Genomic DNA, 21,589 nt, shown 5'->3' with positions numbered 1-21,589 from the left:
CTTCATGTTTTGTTTCTACATTATTCTACATACATATTTATCTACATTTTGTAGAGATTTTCTAAAAACATATATGTGGATTGTAAGCATCATTTATAAAAAACGTGACTTCTTATTGTAGTCCGTATTTTTTTTCTAAACTCAAAAAAATTTTTTTGGAAATTCTGTTTTGCTTTTTCTAAAATTTGGAAAAAGCTTGCAATTTAAAACATCTTTCAAATACAGAAAAAATAACATTTTTGGGAAATCTTTTTTATTTGACAAAAAAACATTTTTTAAATTTCTTTTATATTAAAATTCACTGATTGGTACTCATTATTTAAAATTCAAATTTACATCCAAACTTTGATTTATTATTATATATAAGTTCTAAGTTCTATAGAACTACAACTAAAGTGTGTTCCCGTTTATCTAAAGGTTTACTAAAAATGTAGTGTACTGCAATACCCAACTTCCATATAATAATAGACTTTGTCCAATAAGCTAGGCTTTAACGGCTGTTATTTTTGTGAATCAATAATAGGTTTGTATGAAATTGATTTGTGCACTAGATTTAAGGTTTTAACTTCAAGAAGAAATGAAGAGCCAACTCCTACTGAGTTCCGCTTTATAGATTGCAACTATTTTAATCAAAGCATGAATCATTTCCTACCAAAAAATCAAGGAATTTCGTTTCATATTTTTGTTTTTTTGCAATCTATAATGTGGTCTTAAAATCCTATCTATCAGCCATATGCAAAACTGCTTTGCTCAAAGGGGTTTGATGAATTTCCTGGTTCATTTTCAAATTATTCAATTTATCAAAGCAAAATGTATAAAATCAATAAATCCCAGAAAACTAAATATTTCACAACATGTGATTGGCATATGAAACTGTAATCCTCAAGTCAGGCCTATCAACAATGATAGATTTGCATATGGTATTTTGACCACGGGTCTAGTTTTCCAATTAATCAAGATATCCTAGACACTATATGGTTTGAAGGTCGTTTTTGGTGGCTGCCCTTTCAGGCAAAATTCCCCAGTCCAGTCGAATGTTACTTCGCTTATCGGTGTACTTGGAAATCGGCGATTACTCAAAATAAAAACGTTCACAATTCGTCAGAGATATAATTGTAATGCCCACGCTCGCAATAAGTTGTCCACACGGTTTATTAACAATTTGCAATCGGGGTTTGTTTATTGTTTATTCATACATGTGTTGTACAGTTATAATTATATTACAATTAGGACTAGATTAAATATACTGACATACATCAAAATTGTTTTACCGATTGCTTTCTAGCACAAAACGAAGAACTTGGGGGCATCCTAAAACTTAGCTAATAATACTACAGACGAGTTTGTGGTGGCAGGGATGGGGAGGGGTCTTACAAATGGTGTAGTTCTGGAATAGATTTAAATATGTTAGTTTTGGATTTTCATTTTGATTCTGTTTATATTCTTATTTTGTCAATTGCTCTGCGTGCGTTTAAGTATTTTAAATTGTTATATAACCCTGAGTTTTGCTTATGCTAGTCCAATAAACTACAGCTGCGGCAATGCGAAATGTAAGTTTAAGTATTTACAGCCCCTAGATGAATATGGCACCTCGATTCCACAAGTTCCTAGCGTTTGATTACGGTTTTGTATGGATTTACAATTTTAATTTGCTACGTGTATGACATAGTATTTTTTTAATTATTGTATTTCCTTATTTAGTTGATTTTTTCTGATTTTCTGATCTTTTGTGCATTTTCTATTAATTTATCACAACAAAATGCGTCAATATTTTGGCGGCAACAACAATAGGATAACAAAAACAACTACCACTACAACTACAACGAAGAAAGGTGTTCAACTCTGCTTGGTTGTAGGTGCTGTTAGTGATAAAGTTGCTGATTGTGCTGCAGTTGCTCCCGAGCTCAAATCATTCCCGCCCAGGTCGCTGCCCTGCGGTTTCATCTGCAACTCTGGCGGTTGTTGTTGTTGTTGCTGATGCTGCTGATGCTGCTGCTGCTGCGGTGGCTTCTCGCTGATCACGGGCGCCGAGTGCTGCGTCAGGATGTCCGCCGGAATGAGACCCTCCTTCACCCGCTTCTTCTGCTTCATGCGACGGTTCTGAAACCAGATCTTGACCTGCAAGAAAAAATAGGGAATAAAAGGTTAGCTTAATCGGACAATTGAGCTGTTAAAATATTAATGTTTAAATATGCCTAAATTAATAAGTTCGGCAAGCCGAAGTGTATGTTTCCTCGCAGCTATTACAAAAACTAATTGTTACATTACATTACTATATCTCGAAGTATTATTTGCAAAACAACGAATCAATAATTTTTTGGATTTACTACATGTATACATCTATATGATAAAGTCGTCCAATCCGTGGAACAATAGGATCAAGACTTTTGAAACTCTCTACAAGGGTATAATAAGAAAAGATCAGTTATATATAACATGGCAAAATTAGTAGATACTTTTAGCCTAAAATTTAAGTTCTCTGAAATTATTTATGTCATTTTGTTAAGTATTTATTAATTTTTAAAAAATGTTCAAAGCGGTTACTTTCTTGTATTTTGATTTTTTTTCTGTTAAAAAAAATTCTTTAATTTATGAGCATGAGGTATGTATTATTCAATTTAATATCTAGACAGGTCAATTTAAGTTCTGGTACGAAAAAAACCTTCTTAATTATCCTTTTTTTCGTAGTACCCAAGTAGAATTTCTTGGTTAACCTTGATTTCTCACCTGAGTTTCGTTTAGCTGTAGCGTGTTGGCGATTTCGATGCGCCGCGCCCGCGTCAAGTAGCGATTGAAGTGGAACTCCTTTTCCAGTTCGGTCAGCTGCTTGTTGGTGAAGTTCGTCCGGCCGGAGTTATTGGTGTTGCTGGAGAGACTGCAGCTGCTCAGTCCGGATCCGGACCCGTTGCCCAGGCCCACGCCCATGCCGTTGGGATGGGCACTGCCCGCCGTCGCATTGTTGGCCATCATCAGGGAGTTCTGCACGGCCAGGACGGCTCCGATCCCAGCGGATCCGGATCCGTTTCCCCCCACGCCCACAGGACCGCTCACCACGCCGCTGCCCGCGCCCCCGCCACCACGGCACATGTCCAGCTGCCCGTTCATTTGGTAGTCGTGTATGCTGGTAATCCCGCTGGCAGGTAGTTTCGATGCTGCAAGAGAAGGAAAGAGGCTTGTGAGAAACACTGGGCGAAATTTGTATAAAAAATATAACAGTTTTTAAAATATTGTTAAAAACGAGCTCTAAAGTTGTTGATTTTAGGAGGAAAGTGGCATAGGTTTTGCATTAAAAAATTATTAAAATTCAATATATAATTAATATTTCACCAAAAATGTGATGAAGCTAACAAATTTTGAGAATTGTGAAAGTGTTGGAAGTTGTGCAATCTGAATTTTCCTTTTTTTAACTCCTACAATCACTACTGATGTTTTAAATGAAATACAAATGGATTCTTTTTCACATTTTTTTTTACTTTATGTAACGGTTTTAATACTCTAGCTCTCTGCAAAAAAACCATAGAAAAACTTTTTAAATTTCGAAAATTACGAAAGATTTAAACATATTGAATTTTGATAAGCCTACATAACGTTGTCGAGAAAATTGACTGTCCCAACTAACGGACCTTTATCCTAATATTTAAAGAAACTTACTTATAAAAGGGCCTTCTTAATAAAATTAAAGTGATATATGTATAAATACACATTTTTCAAACTTAAAATGTAATAAAATTAAAAACTAATAGATTGTTTTCGAGTGTTTTAATTTCCTCAGTGTAACATTGGTATCTCTGTCTTTGTTGTGGTTTCGTGGCAGGCCAAGGGAGTGAGGTTCAGGTGAGGCCGGCGATCCCTTAACGTTGATCTTTAGCTGTCGCAGCTAATCATTGTGAGAGTTTCGACCCTCGCCGACTCGTCCTACCCTCTTCCCCAAACTCTCTCGTTCCCATTTGACTTTTGGCTTGTTTGCGTGATTTTGCATTTTATTCATAATTTGACATGCGCCTCGTGGCTAAAGCCGACGATGATGAAAATAATTCCTTTTGGCCGTTTGCCTTTCCATAGAAGGATTTAATGTGCTCAATAGGTTTGTTTGAAAATATTGGGATTATCCTGACAGCGGACATTCGTATCTCTAACTCGTATCCTCTGGTTACGATTTTAACTCTCACTTTGTGGGAGGTTCAGGATTTATAATATTTGTGGGCTTGTCTGGGATTTGGGACTGATTGTTAGAGCGGAAATTTCTTTAAGACGCATTGAGTTGGGAAAGCGGATAATTGCAGAATTTACAGGTGTCAAACAGTATATGTTCCACGAAATTGATTAAATAATTTTAAAGTAGAAATATAAAAAAATTGTCTTATAAAATAAAGTTTGGTTTGCTTTTAATCAACATTAAATTTATGGAGCCACCAGTAGTAGGCCCTGAAAGCTCATAAAAAGCCTTTTAACACAATCATAAATCTTAAAAAACGTTTCTACAGCATAAATCAATTAATAAGCATTATGCGACCATCACAAACGAATCTTAAGAGTTTCCTTATGACTGCTCGATGATGACGGCGATGAAGTTTAAAGGTGCCGACCGGTGGCAATATTAACATGAACTGCCGATCCCGTTTAGTTATCGAGTTGGTTTAACAGTTTTTAGGCAATTGGTCGCTGCTGGTGCAATAAATCAAACCAGAAGCCACGGGCAATAAATAAGTTTTACAGAGCCGAATGAGTGATGAATTTATGACTGCTCTCTAAGTGCTACCGATACCCAAATTGGCATCCAGTCGAAATATCCGCACGGTAGCTGGCGCGCACCTTTCGGGGATTTGGGAACTGTTTGCGCGGACCGATCGATAAGTGCCAAGTCGGGCTGGAAACGCTCCTATCGTAATGCACACAGGAATGTCTAAGAAAACAAGCCCCAGGATTACCGCGCGGAGTGGCTTGGGCTACATTTGAATTTTCCCGCAAACAGGCAAACAAAACTAAGCAAACGGGGCGGCAGTTGCACCGCCAATCACAGTCACAACCACCTTCACATTAATATTCACGGTAGCAGTAGCAGCAGCAGCAACTGTGGCAGTTGAGTGTTTACTGCATTCTGGTTGGGCTATCAATACACTGCCGCCAATCGTTGAACAGTGGTATCGGAATTGGCCATAATTCAATGTTATTGATAACATCTTGCGAATGAATAAAAACACAACACTAATTTTTCTATAGCTCTAATTTGAAGTTGAATCAATATTTTATTTTAAGCTTGTGGGATAATCACAAATAATTATATTTTTAGTAAAAACTAAATTCGTGTATATTTTCATATTTGTTGAGCACTTTTAACGTAACATATTTTAATCTACATTATGAAAAAGAAGCCCGTTAAAAAACTCTTGAAAGTTGTTCAGCTCGAGTTCTAAATTTTTCAGTTTGTTATAGTTTTGGTATATTACCAAAAAGCTATACATTTCTTTTGTAAAAATTAAAGCATACAGAAATCTAAAGTTATGTTTGGACTGATCTAACAGATATATGATCACAATATGAATAAGCGTAATATTTTGTTGTGTGGTACAGAACATTTGTATGGTATAGAATCAGGTATTTTATAAAACTTGTTTGAATAATACAACTATGTTTATTTAGTATTGGGTAAGAAATTTAAAAATTTATATTTTATTTATTCGTTATACATTTGCTGAAAAATGTTTCAGATATTCCAATTAAAATTGTAAAAAGACGCCCATTTTTGTTTTTATAAAATATAAAAATTTGTTTATTGTTAAGTGTCTGGCTTCACTGTGGCACGGTGCGGCCTCTGTTAGTGGCACGGCTGCATCGGTCGCTTTTGGTGTCGCTCGGGTTGTCAAACATGTCGCGGCCAGTTGGCGGCACTGTCGCTTTTGTACGGCGCCAAACGATATCTGCTTTGTAATATTAGTTTTAGAGAGCATTATCGGGGGATCGCTTCCACTTCAGTGCTCCGAATGCCGGGTTCGATGAGGAAAGGGGCGGACGGGACGGGGCGGGGCGGTACGGAGCGAAGAGGTGGAAAGTAGGGAAACTCCGCGGCCAACGAAGCTGCCACCCCCTCCCAGCTGAAGGCCATTCCAAAGGGGGTGGGTGGGACAGTGGGCTGGCACCATGGCGCTTAAGTGACACTGTTGACAATCAATGTAAACAACCAGAGTCGCTGCTGCAGAATATTCCGAGGGGGTGGTTGATCAGGGAGGGGGCGGAGGGGGCTAAGTGCAACAGCTAGGGGCGCCACACAGAGTCAACGTAATTTGATAACATCTCGACTAGGGGTAATTACAACTGCAGGTTTAACCCAGTCAAACGATTGTTGACTCTTGCATATCTTCCCGTTCATCACACAATTCTCACGTGAAAAGTTGATTAAAATCCGTAGAAGAATCGACTGTGATTGTCCTAGCCTGGTCAAAGAAGGTTTTAATGATGGAAAGATAAATTTCACATAACATATGTAGGCTTTAACAACTTGTATATTCCACCTTTTCGGACTCCTGTAATACATATTTAATACTTGTTATATGTTTAGTTTTTTGTTTTGGCATAAACAAAAGAGATGCCCTGTTTTTTTTATAAAAGAAATTTTAGAAATTGTTGGCAAACTTTATTAGAATATGTAAAGTGGTAAAGTGGGTTGTAAAGGAGTTTAAAGAACTTAACGATTTTAAAGTCTACAAATGCTATGCAAAGTTTACAAATCTGGAACTGAATAATATATATATTTTATACCAAAGCTATTTAGAGTAATGAACTTCATTGTTAGTTTATCGAAACAATACTTCTTTTGTCTAAAATACTCATTACTAATTACATTTGAATTGTAATAGCCTACTCGCTGTCCTTGAATTCTACCATTTAAGTAAAGTTCCCTGAGACCGTGAGTCATCCGCTGGCAACGGCCATTTTGATATGATATAATGATATTATCATTTCTATTATGCAGGCGCCACTGCCACTTTACGGAGATCCCCACTCGCACACACGCACACACACACAACCACATTCTGTGAGCCCGGGTGGCATTACATTGGGTCCGTTTTGGGGCGATTAAGTGGGCCTGAGGCCGTAGACTGGAGAACGGAGACCGGAGACCGGGAAACAGAGACCGGAGTGCTTGGAACGCCGTCTGGCCGGCGGCTCAATTGATAATAATATTTAATTCGAGTGCAAATAGAAAATTATATTTCAATTAAAAGTAAATTGTTTTAATTGTTGATTAAACACAACATCAACATCAACGTCATGTGGCAAAACTTTCGAGAAACGATTCTGGTGCCCCTAATTTGGGCCATAAAAGTGCACAGAAAGCTGACCAAAATATGCTGACGATCGGTGGCTTTGGTGACGATGTGATTGATCACCTGCGCGTAATTTATGGCCCCCAATCGGAAGGAGCTCAAAGTGCCCATATACGTCGACCATAATATTTTGCAATCACCAGAGGCTGTGTTATTTGCTTTGAACGGGACAGATGTTCAAGTCCACCGGCCAGAGGTCAGTCGGCACTAATTGATTTGGCAATCTCAGTGGAAACCCTTTTCGGGGGAGGGTTGACCCAGCTAATTAGGCACAGTCAACACTCTTTGGCATTACCGAGTATCAAGTCCGGACCCTCGGACTCTGACTCGGACTCTGACTTGACTAAACTGGCATAATCCCGTCGAAAATCCACGAGCTATGTCCATTCATTCTGTCAGTTTTATTGGCCGCCTGTCAACCCGTGACTTTTTCCCCATGTCATGCGATGATGCAGTCGTATCTTGGTATCTACATTTCAAACACGAATCGTGAAATGCACAAAAACCGAATTCTCATAATTGTATCTACATATCATCGTTCCCCAAAAAGTATCCAACTCTCTGGCACAAAGGTGAGGTGAAGTTTTCCAGCTTAATTGAAAGTTTTGTATGGGCATAGCAGACGTCCCGCGGCTTATTAGTCACGATGTCTAACACACATGGAAATTGTTCGACAAAGGGCTCAAAGTTTTGAAAGAAGTCCTAAAAAAGAAACCGAACTTGCTGCCTGTCTCAGTCAGATATTAACCTTCTATCGGTTATTGGTAGATGTCTCAACTGGCGCCCGTTTCTTAATCTTGTTAACTGTCTGCTCTTCTGTCTCCTCGGAAGAAGTTTTCAGTTTTCCTTATCAAACATCTTCGATGTGTTTGAGCTGTTCGTGTGTCTGTCTCCCAATCGGATTGTTTACCTTTCGGAAAATTATGTCGCCGTCACACACAACACAACGCCAAACTCGATTTAAATATTTACACAGATACTCGAATGCACATATTTGTGTTATCTTAATAGCAACGTTTTGGCTACTGTTTTCTGTTTATTTTACTTTTATTTTCTATTCCATAGATTACGCTTTACGAATTCCGGTAGCCATCTGATAGGCCCGAAAATCAAAATTGTCGACATTATTTGTACTACATATTTTTTGGCGATAAGAAATTGCCCAACATAGCGACATGAAGTGTTTTCGGGGGAAAAAATTAAATTAAGCATGTTGTACAGAAGTTATTGTGACTTGGTCGTTGTTATTTTAAATGGGGATTTAATTCCAACACACAGTTATGTAGTATCTGAAATAGGTGTTTAAGGTTTTTGATAAATTACAAGAGATTGGCAATGTTAATGAACATCTTCTTAATTCATTTAAATAACAAGTTTAGGAACGTTTGCGGAAATATAAGAGCAATTTACTTATAAAAAAAGTAATTCTAACGCCCTGTTAATAACATTTTAAGGCGTTTGGTATAAAGTAGTCAAACATTAATTTTGTTAAATAACAATTGATATGAAAAACAGACATATTTATCATAGACCGTTTATGTTTATAAGCTTCCAATTCTCTGGTAGCTATTCAAAGAATGTGGTTTAACTAATTTTAGCTCTCATTAGGTCTGCACTGATAATGCTTTGAAGTGTGTTAAGGAAATTTAGTTGAGTTTGACAATTATTAGGTAGATTATCTCTCCCAGCTTTGGCGATAATTGGCTCAAGTGGCTTTCTTATTTTCCAACCGAAAGCATTCACAACTCCACATTTCCGACTAAAAGCTAAATGGTTAGTGGATATTTATTTTTAAACTTAGGCTAAAGTGCTTTGATTTGCACTTATAAATAAACGTGAGTAAGTGAAGTTACTGTTTCCAGGGGGTGGGTGAAAATGGAAGGGGGTTGGTTTTTCATTTGTGTGAGTTACAGCTGCTCTTTCGGTCTTGTGTTAATTCAATTCAATGGCAGCAGCAAAAAAAAGTAAAATCTTAATTCGAATAATACATTCTGACAAGATGACGGATCACCAAACGAAAATGCACGCACACATGTGCAGATGTGTGGATGTTCATAGTTTCCCTTTTGTATTCGTACATAAGTTCGAAGTATATACGCGTACGGACATTTGCTGAAGAGCTGTTGAAATAAGGGTGTTCGATAGGGTCTAAGAAAAAGAAGGAAGAAAAAAATACTCAAATAAAATGGCTGCCAAATGCCAAAAAAAAAGAAATGTGGGCTGGCGCACATAGAAGCACAGAGATATATATATTTATATATACTCCAGTTGGGAGTGCGTGTGGCTGACAGTCAGCACTTTGAGTGGCTCCACTTGACATGGCCCTTCCCCATCCCAGAACCTATGGCCCCCCGTCCCGTCTTTCACTTTTTGATGATTTAATTCAATTAATGCTTCATTCGTTCACACACACACTGCCATGTCTATATTCGCACACACCAAGTATTTGCAAATTAAAATGTCAACGAAACAAATTTCAAAACATTCTGCCTCTCAAGTGGATGGCAAGCAAAAAGGTTGCTGCTTTTGGTCCTTTGGCTGGCTTTAAAAGAAATATTTTTCGACAATGATGCTAATGTCATCATCAATCTTCGTGCCTGCCGTGGAAATTCGTGCAGACAAGACGCCGAGCCTCAGACTGTCGCCTTCAATGCTACCCGTATATCTATATCTGCGAGTCGGCTCATAGGCCTCAGGTTTACTTTGGGTTTTCCCGAGCTCCCACAAAAAGTATATGGAATTTTCATTAGACAAATTAACAAAATTCTACTGACTGCTGCGAAGGGGTGTTGGGTGCTGGGTGTTTATGGGGCCTCGCCTGAGACAAGTGGCATTAGCCAAACTGGCAACTGACTTGACTTGTTTACATGAGATAATTTCTATATAATAAATCATTTTTTCAATACTCTGTGTATTTTTTGCTTAGCTGTTCTTACAAAATTGAGATTTTAATTTTGTTGTTTATATTTGAGGCTCATTTTTTGCTTGTCCTTGGATTTGGACTGTCATACACAAGTGTTACGAGGCTTAGGAATTATTTGGGCATGAAATCATGAATCATGTGGTTCAATGTCCTCTATTTAATCGAGCAGCTCTTTATTTTATATCATTTTTGATCTGAGGAAAGAAAAGTTATAAAATGCTAATAGTGGTTTTTCTAAGAATGTTAGATTTTAATAAAAAAAATATTTATATTCGACAGAGAGCGACTTATTGCTTTAATTAAGAATGTTTCATAGAAGTGCACACATTTATAGTTAAATCTTTACTTCTTTTAAAATGTAATTTTTCTCTTTGCAGATCTAGTGATGACATACTAAAACCATCAACGATTTAAACAAAACCCGCACTTAGCTTCCCTACCGGCTCTAATTTACTTCCCATCAACTCTCAATCACCATCGAATCAAATCGTTTCAATCTAAACTAAGCCCGTATGGGGTCGTACAGCTAATGCCATAATACCACCCTTCTGTCCCTAGTGGCCGGGCCTAAAGATAGATAGGATACATCCATCAGTTGGCCTCGCTCGCGGCCGAAATGAAAATTAAATAAATCAAATCAGAGCTGCGCGTGTCGCCGGCCAAGTTGAAGTTCAAGCGTTCACGGCTAATACCCTTCTGGCCACTAGAATGTCCACTTTAAAGCCGCCCATTGCCGCTGTCCATTGTTGTTATCTCCGGGGAGGTGGGACGGATCGGGTGGATCAGTTGGATCGGCTGGGAGTGGTAGTGGTGGACACCTTTCCTAATGTGCCCTGCTATCGTCGAACGAAATCCAAAGCGAGAGCAGTAAAATTGGAAACAATAATCGAAATCAACAATGGGACTTCAAATTGACAGCTTTCGTTTACCATTTTATCTACTGTTCGAGGGTACGGAGAGAATTTTGGGAATGAAATCACCTTCGCAACCCGGCAACCTGAGAAATCGAGACAATTGTAGAGCTCAGGGGCTCAGGGCGGTCCCTTTGATTCGCAGATCAATTGCTAAATGCTCGAGCTTTTTTACCAACCATTCAAAGCGCACCGCAGAGCAAAAGTTTTCATTGCCCGAACCATTTGTCTCATTGTTTTGGCCGTTTTTTTTGGGCGCAAATCAGTTGGGGAACAGCTTAAATTGTTGGCCGACTACTGTTTGTCTCGTCAAATGATTCATTAGGTCGCAAAGTATTTTGTTTACTGCCGCTGCTTACAACGAAACTCCATTTGAGTGGAATGGGGTTTTCCACCCAAAATAATAGGGTACTTGAATTTGAGCGGAATTTCCGTTTTCTGTTAAGTTTTTCTATTTCTTAATTCTTATTTCTGATCTTTTTGAGATATTCAGCCATTACAGAGATTTAATTAATAAAAATTATTACATATTCTATTGGTCAGTGATTATTATTTCGCACACTATTCAACACACGCTAATCCAACCATACATTCTAGACGAACCACTTCATTAGATATTTATTTTTAGTACAATCAACTTAAAAATAACGTTTAGGTTGGAAGGGACAGACGTGAACCCCAGAACTCCCCAAAGCCACAAATAAATCACAATCAATTAGCTGGGTTCTGATAACCCTATCAGTGCAAAAACCGGGGAAACAAAAGTTGTCTGGAAAGTCGAAAGACTATGATGACATTGTGCAATTTTGCAAGCGAAAAAGAGGGAAAACAAAAGGCAAAGCCAAATGATATTGAGCCACATTTATCGTTGATATCGACGTGGAGGGGGCTGAGTGTGTTTGGGCTTGTGTCAGGCCACGTAACGCGATACTTATATAATTTACTAAATTATACACTTGAAAAGTATTAAGGCGGCCAGCGAAACGACGCCGAAGGAAACGGAATACGGGGCGCCATGGATATGGAGAGAGCCTTGGGCCAACGCCAACCGAATGCAAACAGCAGATAAGATATCCGTATCCTCCGCTTTTGGCGCACTGTTTGCACCAAATGTCCGTTCAAGGCAAACAACTCCACGCAGATACCCACATCACAGTGTGTATATTTGTGCTTAATATTACATAACACAGCGCAAGGAAGGACATCGAGAAAGCGCACCCCTGAAGGGATATCCTTTAATGCAGCGGTGGTTGGGTAGCCACACTTTTCCGAAACGTGAATTTGGTTTTGCTCGGTATTTTTCTTTGCTTGCGGAACTCAAGGGTATGATGAGCTTGGGAAAATAAGAAGCTTTTTTAATCACGTTGAAACTATTTAAACTTTGCTTCCGTATGTTTGAGGTTCTAAGTTGCTTGCTAAGGAATGTTAATAATTTTTGTAATGTTAGATGAAACTGACAGGTAGTGGTAGAAATTACTTTTAATAATATGGAAAAGTTATAAGCTACATATGTTAGCTTATCAAAAAAGAGTACGTTGATTTGTTTAAGTTTTTAAAAGTTGCCTAAGCCTATTCTGCTTTTTTGTTTCTTATGAAAATAATTACTTTTGGGGTTTATATAAAAGATACACCATTTCATCTGTTAATTTGTACCGGGTAACTCGTAGTTCGTTCTGTTTCCTTTAAATTTGGGAGCAGCTCTCCCGGCTTTTCCCTTTTCAATCCCCTTTGGCTGTCACACGGACTGGACTAATGTGCTTCTCATGTTGTCTCCAGAAACTCGCGTGGAATCGAGTCAAACTTTATGAAAACTGACATTTTAGGTGTGTAAATGTCACTGAGGCAGTGCAGACGGCGTTCGGTTAGCGGCAGAGGTAATATGGAGTGCGATAGGGATTGGGCTCCAAGATTGCTGACCCTTTCCTATCCCACTTAAGTGGTAATTATTGTAAGTACTGCCCAGGGCTTATCACCTAACAAATCGATTCGTTGATCGGCCGAATAAAAGTCAAAGGCCAAGACTAGGCTACTTTGGGTTCTGGTATTTCCATTGGACCCCTTAACCCCGATGGAGGTGTGTGGAGGGTAAAGAAATTTAATAATACGCTTTCAAAAATGTTAACTCAGCGCGCGCCAGCGAACAAAATTTGTCACGACACATGCCATACATTTTTTGGCCCCGGTTTGTTTTTTTTCGGTTGAGGTTGAAGGAGGTATATGAAATACCCTAGTTAGAGGTGGGAACGTGATAAAGTAGCGAAAAGAGTATGGTCTGTTTATAAAATAAGAAGAAAACTGCTGAGACCGAGAAATTATTTTTTTTTAAAACAGAGCATTAATTTTTAAAGCTAAAGCTTTACTTTAACAAATTGGTTTAATTTTTTATTTTTTAAACTGCTGAAAAAAAATATACACACATTTAAAGTGACATAGTCGCGGAATTGAACCCCTACTAAATAACAAAGTCTAATAATTTTTTATTGCTCAATTTGTACTAAGGTTAATCGGAAAATAAACAAAATAATAATAAAAGATTCGACACAAAAGTAATAAACAAGTTTCTGCGTATATCATTGCATCTAAGGGAGATATTATTGTAAAGGTCCACTGAGCTCCGAATACCAGATTTTGCTAATGTTTATAAATAGGTAATAAACGAGTCAATTGTAGTGATGTTGTAATTGCTCACGCTTTCGTCACCAAATTTGACAGTAGAAATTTCGGGTGTCACGAAGTTATTACCTCGACTCGAGGTGTTTTCATTTTATTCTATTTATTCTTGGATTCCAGCTCGCTCACGCTGCGATCTCTAGGCCAGCGGGCTAACTAGCCTCTGTGACGGACCCCAGTCAAAGGCACAGCCACATCCACAGCCAGAGCCAGTGACGATGACGATGTCGGTGACAGACAGGCGGGCGGGGCTCCCGGTTGAGCTCTCAGTTCTGTTCGGTTTGGTTCAGTTCGGTTCGGCTGGACTTGGACAAGCGTTTGATGTTATCTCGCATTCCTGGTGGTCACTTTTCTATCCACAATATTTAAATAGTCTGCCTCATTTTTTGTCCAAGGGTTTTTGTTTCGGGGTTCTCGCTCGCCGCGCGCTGGCTTATATATCTTACCAATTTTTGTTTTGAAATGCACGTAATTAATTCATTTCGTTTTCATTGTGGCACATTCGTCGCTCTTCGGGTCGCGTCGCGTGTTGGTGTCAAGAAATATCAAAACATCACATCAAATAAATGTTGAATACCCAAGCGAAGGACCCACTCCCCTGAACCGAACCTGCAGTGGCCCATAGAACTAACACCTTTTGCAACCTATTGGCCAAAAGTTTTCTGTTGTTTCGTTTTTCTACCAACATTTATGTTAATTCGAGTTTCCTTCACTTTTGTAAGCTATTTTCATATTTCATATTTTCTGAGCCCTAGCTTTGCGTGTGGAAATTCCCACCCGCCTCTCGGGGGAGTGGGCGAAATTCCCGAACAAAGTGGTAGATCGTTTAAAAAACAATAAAACACGAACAGAAACAGCAGCGAACTTCCAGTTGCCAGGCATTAATTAAACTGTTCAACCACAACAAGGCTGGTCCGCCTCGATGGGAACTTTTCAATTAAGTTAGGGCCCCATCAAAAGGCTAATAAAAGTAAACAAAATTATCACTATATCAGGTCGTAAAAACTTTGGCTGGGTGCTAATAAGGGATAGATTTATTAGAGATAAAGAGCAAAAAATGAAAGAGCCTCTCCCTCATTTAAATAATTTGGTGCAGATTATTTTCAATAGATATTAAAACTGTTTTAAAAACAAAGAATGAATATTTTAAGTGATTTCCTTTTGCATACTAAGTGTCTGTTTATTTGACTCCAACCTCGCATAATTCGTACGCAAACGTTGAGTTCCTAAGAGTTCTAAATACTTTAACCCTGACATTTGAATGATGGATAAGTTTTTCGTTTCCTCGCTTGGCTTATTTTGTTCAGCCTTAGCTAATTTTAGTTTTATCTAGGTGTCATCATAATCTTGTCAAAAGTATTTTCGAGATTTTGCACATTGATTGATATTGGTTAGTGAAAAAGTAGAAAGTTTTATGTGTGTGCTTGTGTGTTTTAAACCAAATCCTAGTCAGTGACAAATCCCTGTAAAAATGTCCATTAATCTTAATGCGAGCGAGCTCATTTTTCCTTCCTACTCCAACTGGCGAATGTGGTCTGGTTACTGAAAAATGCTGATTAACACATTAGAGAACTCTTTGAATCGAAGACTGGTCAGCGTACATCCAGTCTGTGTTCGCGTCTGCGTTTGTGCGTGAATGCCAATATGTCGAATGCTACCATTTATAACCATGATTGCTGATTATGCTGTTTCCCTGCCTGAAAATGGATGACATGACAGATGGACCCAAGCATGTGCGCGGAGCTCACAGCGAGCAGCATCTCCCGGCATCCAGTATTCAGTGTTCAGTATTCAGTGTTCAGTATCCAGCATCCAACATCCCAGATCCAAGATCCAGCACCCAGGGATTCCAGGGGAGCCACGAGGCAGCAGATCATTGCTCAGTGACAGTTCGGTTGCAGTGAGGCTCAAACGAGAGACTCTTATTTAAATAATCATTTTTTCTGACAGCCAACTTGACTTCCAGTTCCAGTTCGGCATGCCGAGGAGTAGCCCCTGCCCCCAAATCCTCCCCCCGCCCCTGGCAGCCAGTTTCATTCTGGATTCGAGCTGCATCTCCCGACCGCTGGCTGCACGCTTTAATTGTTTGTTTGACTGGCGGTCGCCCCTGCAGCACATCGAGAAAACACAATGTTCCAACTCGCTTTTCTGAGTGTTTAAATTAAATATTGTACAATAAATGTTCCAGAAATTATTTAAAGTTCTTTTTGAGTTTTTCTGATTGGTAATTTAAAGTGGTTTTATTTAGGCATACGTCATTCTTATAAAATATATATTTAACGTAGCGTAGCATTGATTTGAATCTAATTTTATTTCATAAGAATTAGAATTTTATTTTTAGTCAAAGATTTTAAGCCCAAATAAATTCAGACAAGATCTTTCGAGATGTGATTGCAATAATACATTTGCCGAACGCATTCAATATTATAAAGAGCCGTTTTGGATAATAGTAAGTCAGGAAATCGGGTGAAGGGATGACAGTATTAAGTAATTTACAAAAAAAAAAAAATACAATTAAACATAAAACAATTAATTTTTTCCCTGTGCAATCGACATCTTTCTGCCCCGCCCAACTCCCCATCTTAGCGCCTGGTTCCACTTGCACGCGTCATTCGAGGGGCTTTTGGGATCGTATTTGGGTCTCGAATTGGTTGGGTTTTGGGCGCGGCGCGTGGGGATCTCGGATCGGCGATCTGGGATCTCAGATCGGTTGCTGTGGCTTCGACCCGGGTCTCTGTGGCGTCGTTTAATTGAAAACGATGCATGTAAATGACACTTTTCAGCATTAATAAGCAAATATTTGTATGATTATTGGTGTAGCCAAGGGATTAACGTTTGAACTGTAAGTGGTCCGACGCTCGATACTCCGATATCAGCGATCAGCGTCAGTTGTGCAACTCGAATCACGAACAGGTTAAGTGCATTACCAAGAGGCCCAGAAACTAACTGAAATTGGTCAACAGGTTTTGAGAATGGATCGGTGGAATATTGAAAAGTGGGTAGCAAAATCCTGTGTTATACCTGTAAAGTTAATCCCTGCAGGATTGACAATTCATTTTGAAGAAAATAATAAAATTTTTCAAGCGATGATAATTCAAATAAATAAATATTATGTTAACAATTTCTTTTGTGGTCTTAAGCAAGCTTTTAAGCCTCAATCAAATAAACTGATACAAAGTACTTAAAAAAATAAGTCACCCGAATTTTAAAAACTTGCGTAAATAAAAGTTGTTACTTAAAACTACTTGAGAAAGTTTTAGGAGCATACAATTAGGCCTTACTTTTCTCTACTCAGCTCTAACATTTATGTTAAACTCAGGGTGAGCCTGAAACATTCAGTATCAGTAGTCATTTATTGTTTGGTTGACCTCAAACTCTTAAAAGAGCAATTAAAAGCTAACCCTCGTACATTTTGCAACTCATGAAATATCAGTAAAAATACTCGTTTTTCAGTGGCAGCTGCTTCATTTGGATAGTCAACATTTTATTAATCATGCGAATGTATTTTACGTTTTTGAATATTTTTTTTATCAAAGCAAATACATTTTCTTAGCTGGCTAATTCCGAGATACAAAACTCCAGTCGGCAAAGTGACAAGTGACAACCTGACTGACTGCACAGGCATTGACAAAATTATCTGAAATATGCAGAAATATGCCAAAAGGAGGGTCCAAGAGAACGGCGAAAATTATGAGAGGTGAGGTGGGGCGTGGAGATCGGGGAGAATCGAGATTCTGTAGCCGGGGGCTGTAGAACGGAGGGGCGAAGTGGGCAAAATCTTTGGCATTTGAAGAGACATTCTTATTTTTAGGTGACATGCCCTCGGTTGGACGTCTGTCTTGACATTTCGTCTGACGCATCAAGCTGCTTTAAATTTGCTAAGTTTTCTTCAGTGCTAATTGTTCATATAAACATTGTTGATATTTTATGTTAATTCACATTCTTTATTTTATTTGTGTAACTATTATTTTATTGTTGAATCTTTTCCTCCGTTCTTATTCGTCTCCTTTTTGTTTCACTGGTTGACTGATTCTTGTATCTTGGCCTGTCAATCAGTTTTAAAAGTCATCGCTTGATAATTTATTAAATTAACTCAGTTTTCTTTTGTAAGATCATTCTTAAAAAAAAATCTTTTGTACGTATACGAAAGAATGTTTATTTGTTTGCATAATTGCTGTCTGATTAGCTTAATATATTCCTTAAGCTTTATGTGATCTATTGAGCGAACCATTTGAGTTGACACTATTTTTACAGTCTGGCAGGTGAAAAGCTGAAATGCGGCAACTAGCGAAATATGTGGTTTTTAAATGCCATTTTCTTTGCATAATGAGTCCCGGTCGTAAGTTTACTATTTATAGTGTTTAGAAATAATAACGGTTTTACAAAAAATGTAAAAAAAAGTTACTTTAAAATTTTCTGAAAACAACTTCTCGCTTACAACTCAAGTTCAACTAACAGAAAATCGGCTTAACCGTGTTTAAGCCTTGTGTAATAAAAGTAAATAAAAATGTATCATATTTAATTAAAAACAACAATTGGTTTGTTTTCTAAATAGTTTCAAAGTTTTTCAAAAACGTTTTTTTCGTGAATCCGTAAGAACGATTCTTGCCAAACATTATAGTTTTGTGATTAACAGGCCTTAAATAATTGAAAGTAAAAGTAGTACTTTGTTACTATTCCTTTAAACAAAGTCTTAACAATTTTAAACCTATGTTTAAATAGGTATCTGATTTTCTTTAGATGAATGTCCCCAAAGTACAAGAATAGTCAATACTTTAGTTCGCTTCTTGACGTTAAAAGTGTTTGAGTGTCCTTAAACATTTGCATTACGTAAATTCGTAGCTTTCACTTACCTTGAGGCTTTGGTACATTCCTCTTGAGCTGCATCCACTTGTAGGTGGGAATGCTGCTGGAATGATTTGGCGATTTTGATTGTGTGCTCGCAGGATGCGCGCCATTCGAGGCGGAGGCGGTGGAGGAGGAAGTGGAGCTGCCGGGGGAGATCACTCCTCCGCGTTGCTGGCGACCCAATCCGCCGTTGGGCGACACGGAGATCTGGTGTTGCTGCTGCTGTGCCGCTGGCGATTGGTTCTGCGGGTGTTGCTGCTGCTGCTGCTGCTGCTGGGCCTGCTGTTGCTGCTGCTGCTGGAGCTGTGAGTGTTGCTGGTGCGAGTTGCTGGCCAAGTTAGCCAGGTGTCCGTGGGCCAGGCCGTGATGCATGTGCGCGTGCATTCCCAGCGAGTCCATGGCGTCCAGGGCGTAGCCCCCCGCCAGATGTTGCTGGTGGTGCCACATCTGCGACTGCGTGGCCTGCTGCATCATGGGGTCCTGCTCCTCCAGTACCAGTCCGGGCGCATAGCTGGCATGCAGCACGGCAGCGTACTTCTCCTCGATCTGACCGGCATACCCGTGCACCGCAGCCTGAGCCTGGGTCGTCGGATACATGCAGTCCAGGTTGGTGTACATCATTCCGTTCTCGGAACTGATGATTGCTGCCTGTTGCTGCTGCTGCTGCTGGGTGTTGCCGCTGGCACTTGCATTGGCGGCGGTCACCGGCGAGCTGTTGCTGGGTGGAGCCACTGTGGCCACGGCGGCGGTGGCGTAGTAGGAATGCACGGAGTCGCTCTCGTAGTAGGAATCCGCCGGCGAGTGGCTGCTGGGGTGGAGTGGGGTGCCCGGATTTCCCGTGGCCCCCGTGCTCGTGGTAATGCCGTACTCCGCCGCACTTGGACTAAAGAGATGCGAGTGCGGATAAAGCTGTTGCTGCTGTGCCTGGGCCTGTTGCTGCTGTTGCTGCTGCTGCTGCTGCACCACCTGGTGGCTGCCGGTGGGCGGCGGTGTCAGTTGCGCCTGCTGCTGAGGATAGTAGTTGCCAGGCGAGCTGCTCTCATAACCATTGTAACTGAGATGCTGCTGGTGTTGCTGCTGCAGCTGCTGATGTTGCTGCTGCTGCTGCTGCTGCAGGTGGTGCTGCTGCGGGGCAAAGTAGCCGCTGGCATTGGCAGTGGCCGCGGCAGTGGTGCTGTAGCCGTCGTAGGCATTGGCATGTGGGTGGTGGTGGTGCGGGTGGTTGCCGTACATGCTGCTTACGTCCATCATATTGTCCAGCCGGAACCGCACTATCTCGCAGCCTCGGTGTAACCGGTATATCACTAACTTCACTTCACTTTGCCGCACTCGCACAGTTCTTGAAATATGTCTGCTTCTCGGGAATATTACGCGACGTTCGACGAGGGTTTGGTATTGGTATTATCTTTATCGAACTGCAAACACGAGACCCGATGGTTATGACGATGACGATGACGACGACGACGTGCTGCCTGCGCGCTTACCAAGTCGTGACTGATTACTGGCCCGAAACCGATTTCTTTCAGACCACATCCAACCGCTCGACCCAGGCCACGCCCCCCTGCAGACAGCCTGTTGTCCCGCCTCCACTCATGGCTGCTGCTTGAGTAGTGCGACTGTCGTCTCGCTCGCTCTGCCGGATTCGCCGCATGACTGCCCTTATCAGTGGCAGTGGTTCGGGGGTTAGTCATATATAGCGAATATCCACTACCGGTTTTTGGCAGTTGCCGTTTCCATTTAGATTTTCTCGTTCTCCGTTTGCCCCTGTCTTTTTTTTGCTAGTCGCCATGGCAGGAGCGGATTGCCATTTCGGGCGACTCATGATGGGAGATCTATGGAAAGGGAGTCGAAACTAAGCAATTAGCTGGCGTGAATCAGGCTGGAATTTTGTGCCGTTCAGATAGCCCTAGAATGCTGTACACGTTGATCACTTATTGTTGAATAAACTTCACTCGTGTTTATGTGTTTATGTGTTAATGAGCTGGAATCTTTACGTGTTTCTGTAATAATTTAAAATTTAAAATTAAATTTTAAAACCTACACAAATAAAAGTCTGATATGACTTTTACTTTCATTTTAAAAAAAGTGTTATTTTAGGTCATAAGTTGCCTAAACTTCAAGGCCACTTCTGTCGCATAAAAATATTTTTGTTTGCAATTTTAGGCCTTAAACTTTACTACCTAAAATTAAGGTAACCAATTCCCTAAGCGTCAATTTAGGTCAAAAGACTTTAAAATTCTTGATTTTAAGCAATAAAATTGTAACATTCAGGACTTATTTTTAAAAAATACTTTAAATGTTTTTGTAATATCCTAAATAATGGCATAAATTATTTTTTTAGGTTTATGTAACTAGAATGACTGGACAATACCTATAGCAATGTACTCTTGGAGGAAACACAGAGCACATGTACTCAAATCTAATCCTTCTATCAACACACGGAATCAACGCATTTAAATTTTAATTAACTTACAAATTCGATCCATTATAACCAAAATGTAAAACAACATAGCGTTTAAAAAAATTAAAATCTTTGAGATTGAATTCAAATTTAGTTATTTCCTCTTAATAATTAAAAGAAAGTGTGGATAACGATCCACCTACAAGTTCTGCACAAAATAAATATTACAACGCGCAGCTCTTCTGTTTTGGGCCCAGATCGTTTCCCGGTTAATCCGCCCCTGCCGCCCGCTGATAGCATTAAAAGTTACGCCCCTGTCCATGCTCATGTCGACGTCTTGTTTTAACTGGAAACCCAATGTTGTGTATTTGTTTTGTGGTTTTGGCACGTTTTAGCACCTCGCACGAAATTCCCAAATGATTTGACGGGCAGGTAACGAAGAGGAGCTTGGCCGGGTACTGAAAATGGGAACTATAAATGGGTTTTGGGACTTGGTTTGCGACAGCGTCCA

The 21,589-nt window shown here is 39.7% G+C and overlaps 2 protein-coding genes across 2 annotated transcripts in view; both read right to left on the bottom strand.

Annotated features, from left to right (window-relative positions):
* The window catches only part of LOC128251944 (calaxin-like), a 59,340-nt gene extending 38,362 nt beyond the window's left edge, over nt 1–20,978 (bottom strand). Inside the window, exon 1 of the mRNA XM_052979229.1 lies at nt 20,969–20,978. The gene's annotated coding sequence lies outside the window, so the exon portion shown is untranslated. The remainder of the gene's footprint in view (nt 1–20,968) is intronic.
* On the bottom strand, nt 1,215–20,186 carry LOC128251939 (homeotic protein labial). Its single transcript, XM_052979221.1, has 3 exons — nt 18,683–20,186; nt 2,728–3,152; nt 1,215–2,118 (listed from the first exon to the last, which is right to left on the bottom strand). The coding sequence occupies exons 1-3, from the start codon at nt 19,926–19,928 to the stop codon at nt 1,837–1,839; spliced, it is 1,953 nt and encodes a 650-aa protein (XP_052835181.1). The 5' UTR covers nt 19,929–20,186; the 3' UTR covers nt 1,215–1,836.
* Nucleotides 20,979–21,589: the final 611 nt, after the last annotated feature.

The sequence above is a fragment of the Drosophila gunungcola genome, chromosome 3R (genome assembly GCF_025200985.1).
Source record: "Drosophila gunungcola strain Sukarami chromosome 3R, Dgunungcola_SK_2, whole genome shotgun sequence".
Classification (NCBI taxonomy): domain Eukaryota; kingdom Metazoa; phylum Arthropoda; class Insecta; order Diptera; family Drosophilidae; genus Drosophila; species Drosophila gunungcola.
The sequence above is the reverse complement of the archived record's forward strand: the minus strand, read 5'-3'. Positions and strand labels throughout refer to the sequence as shown.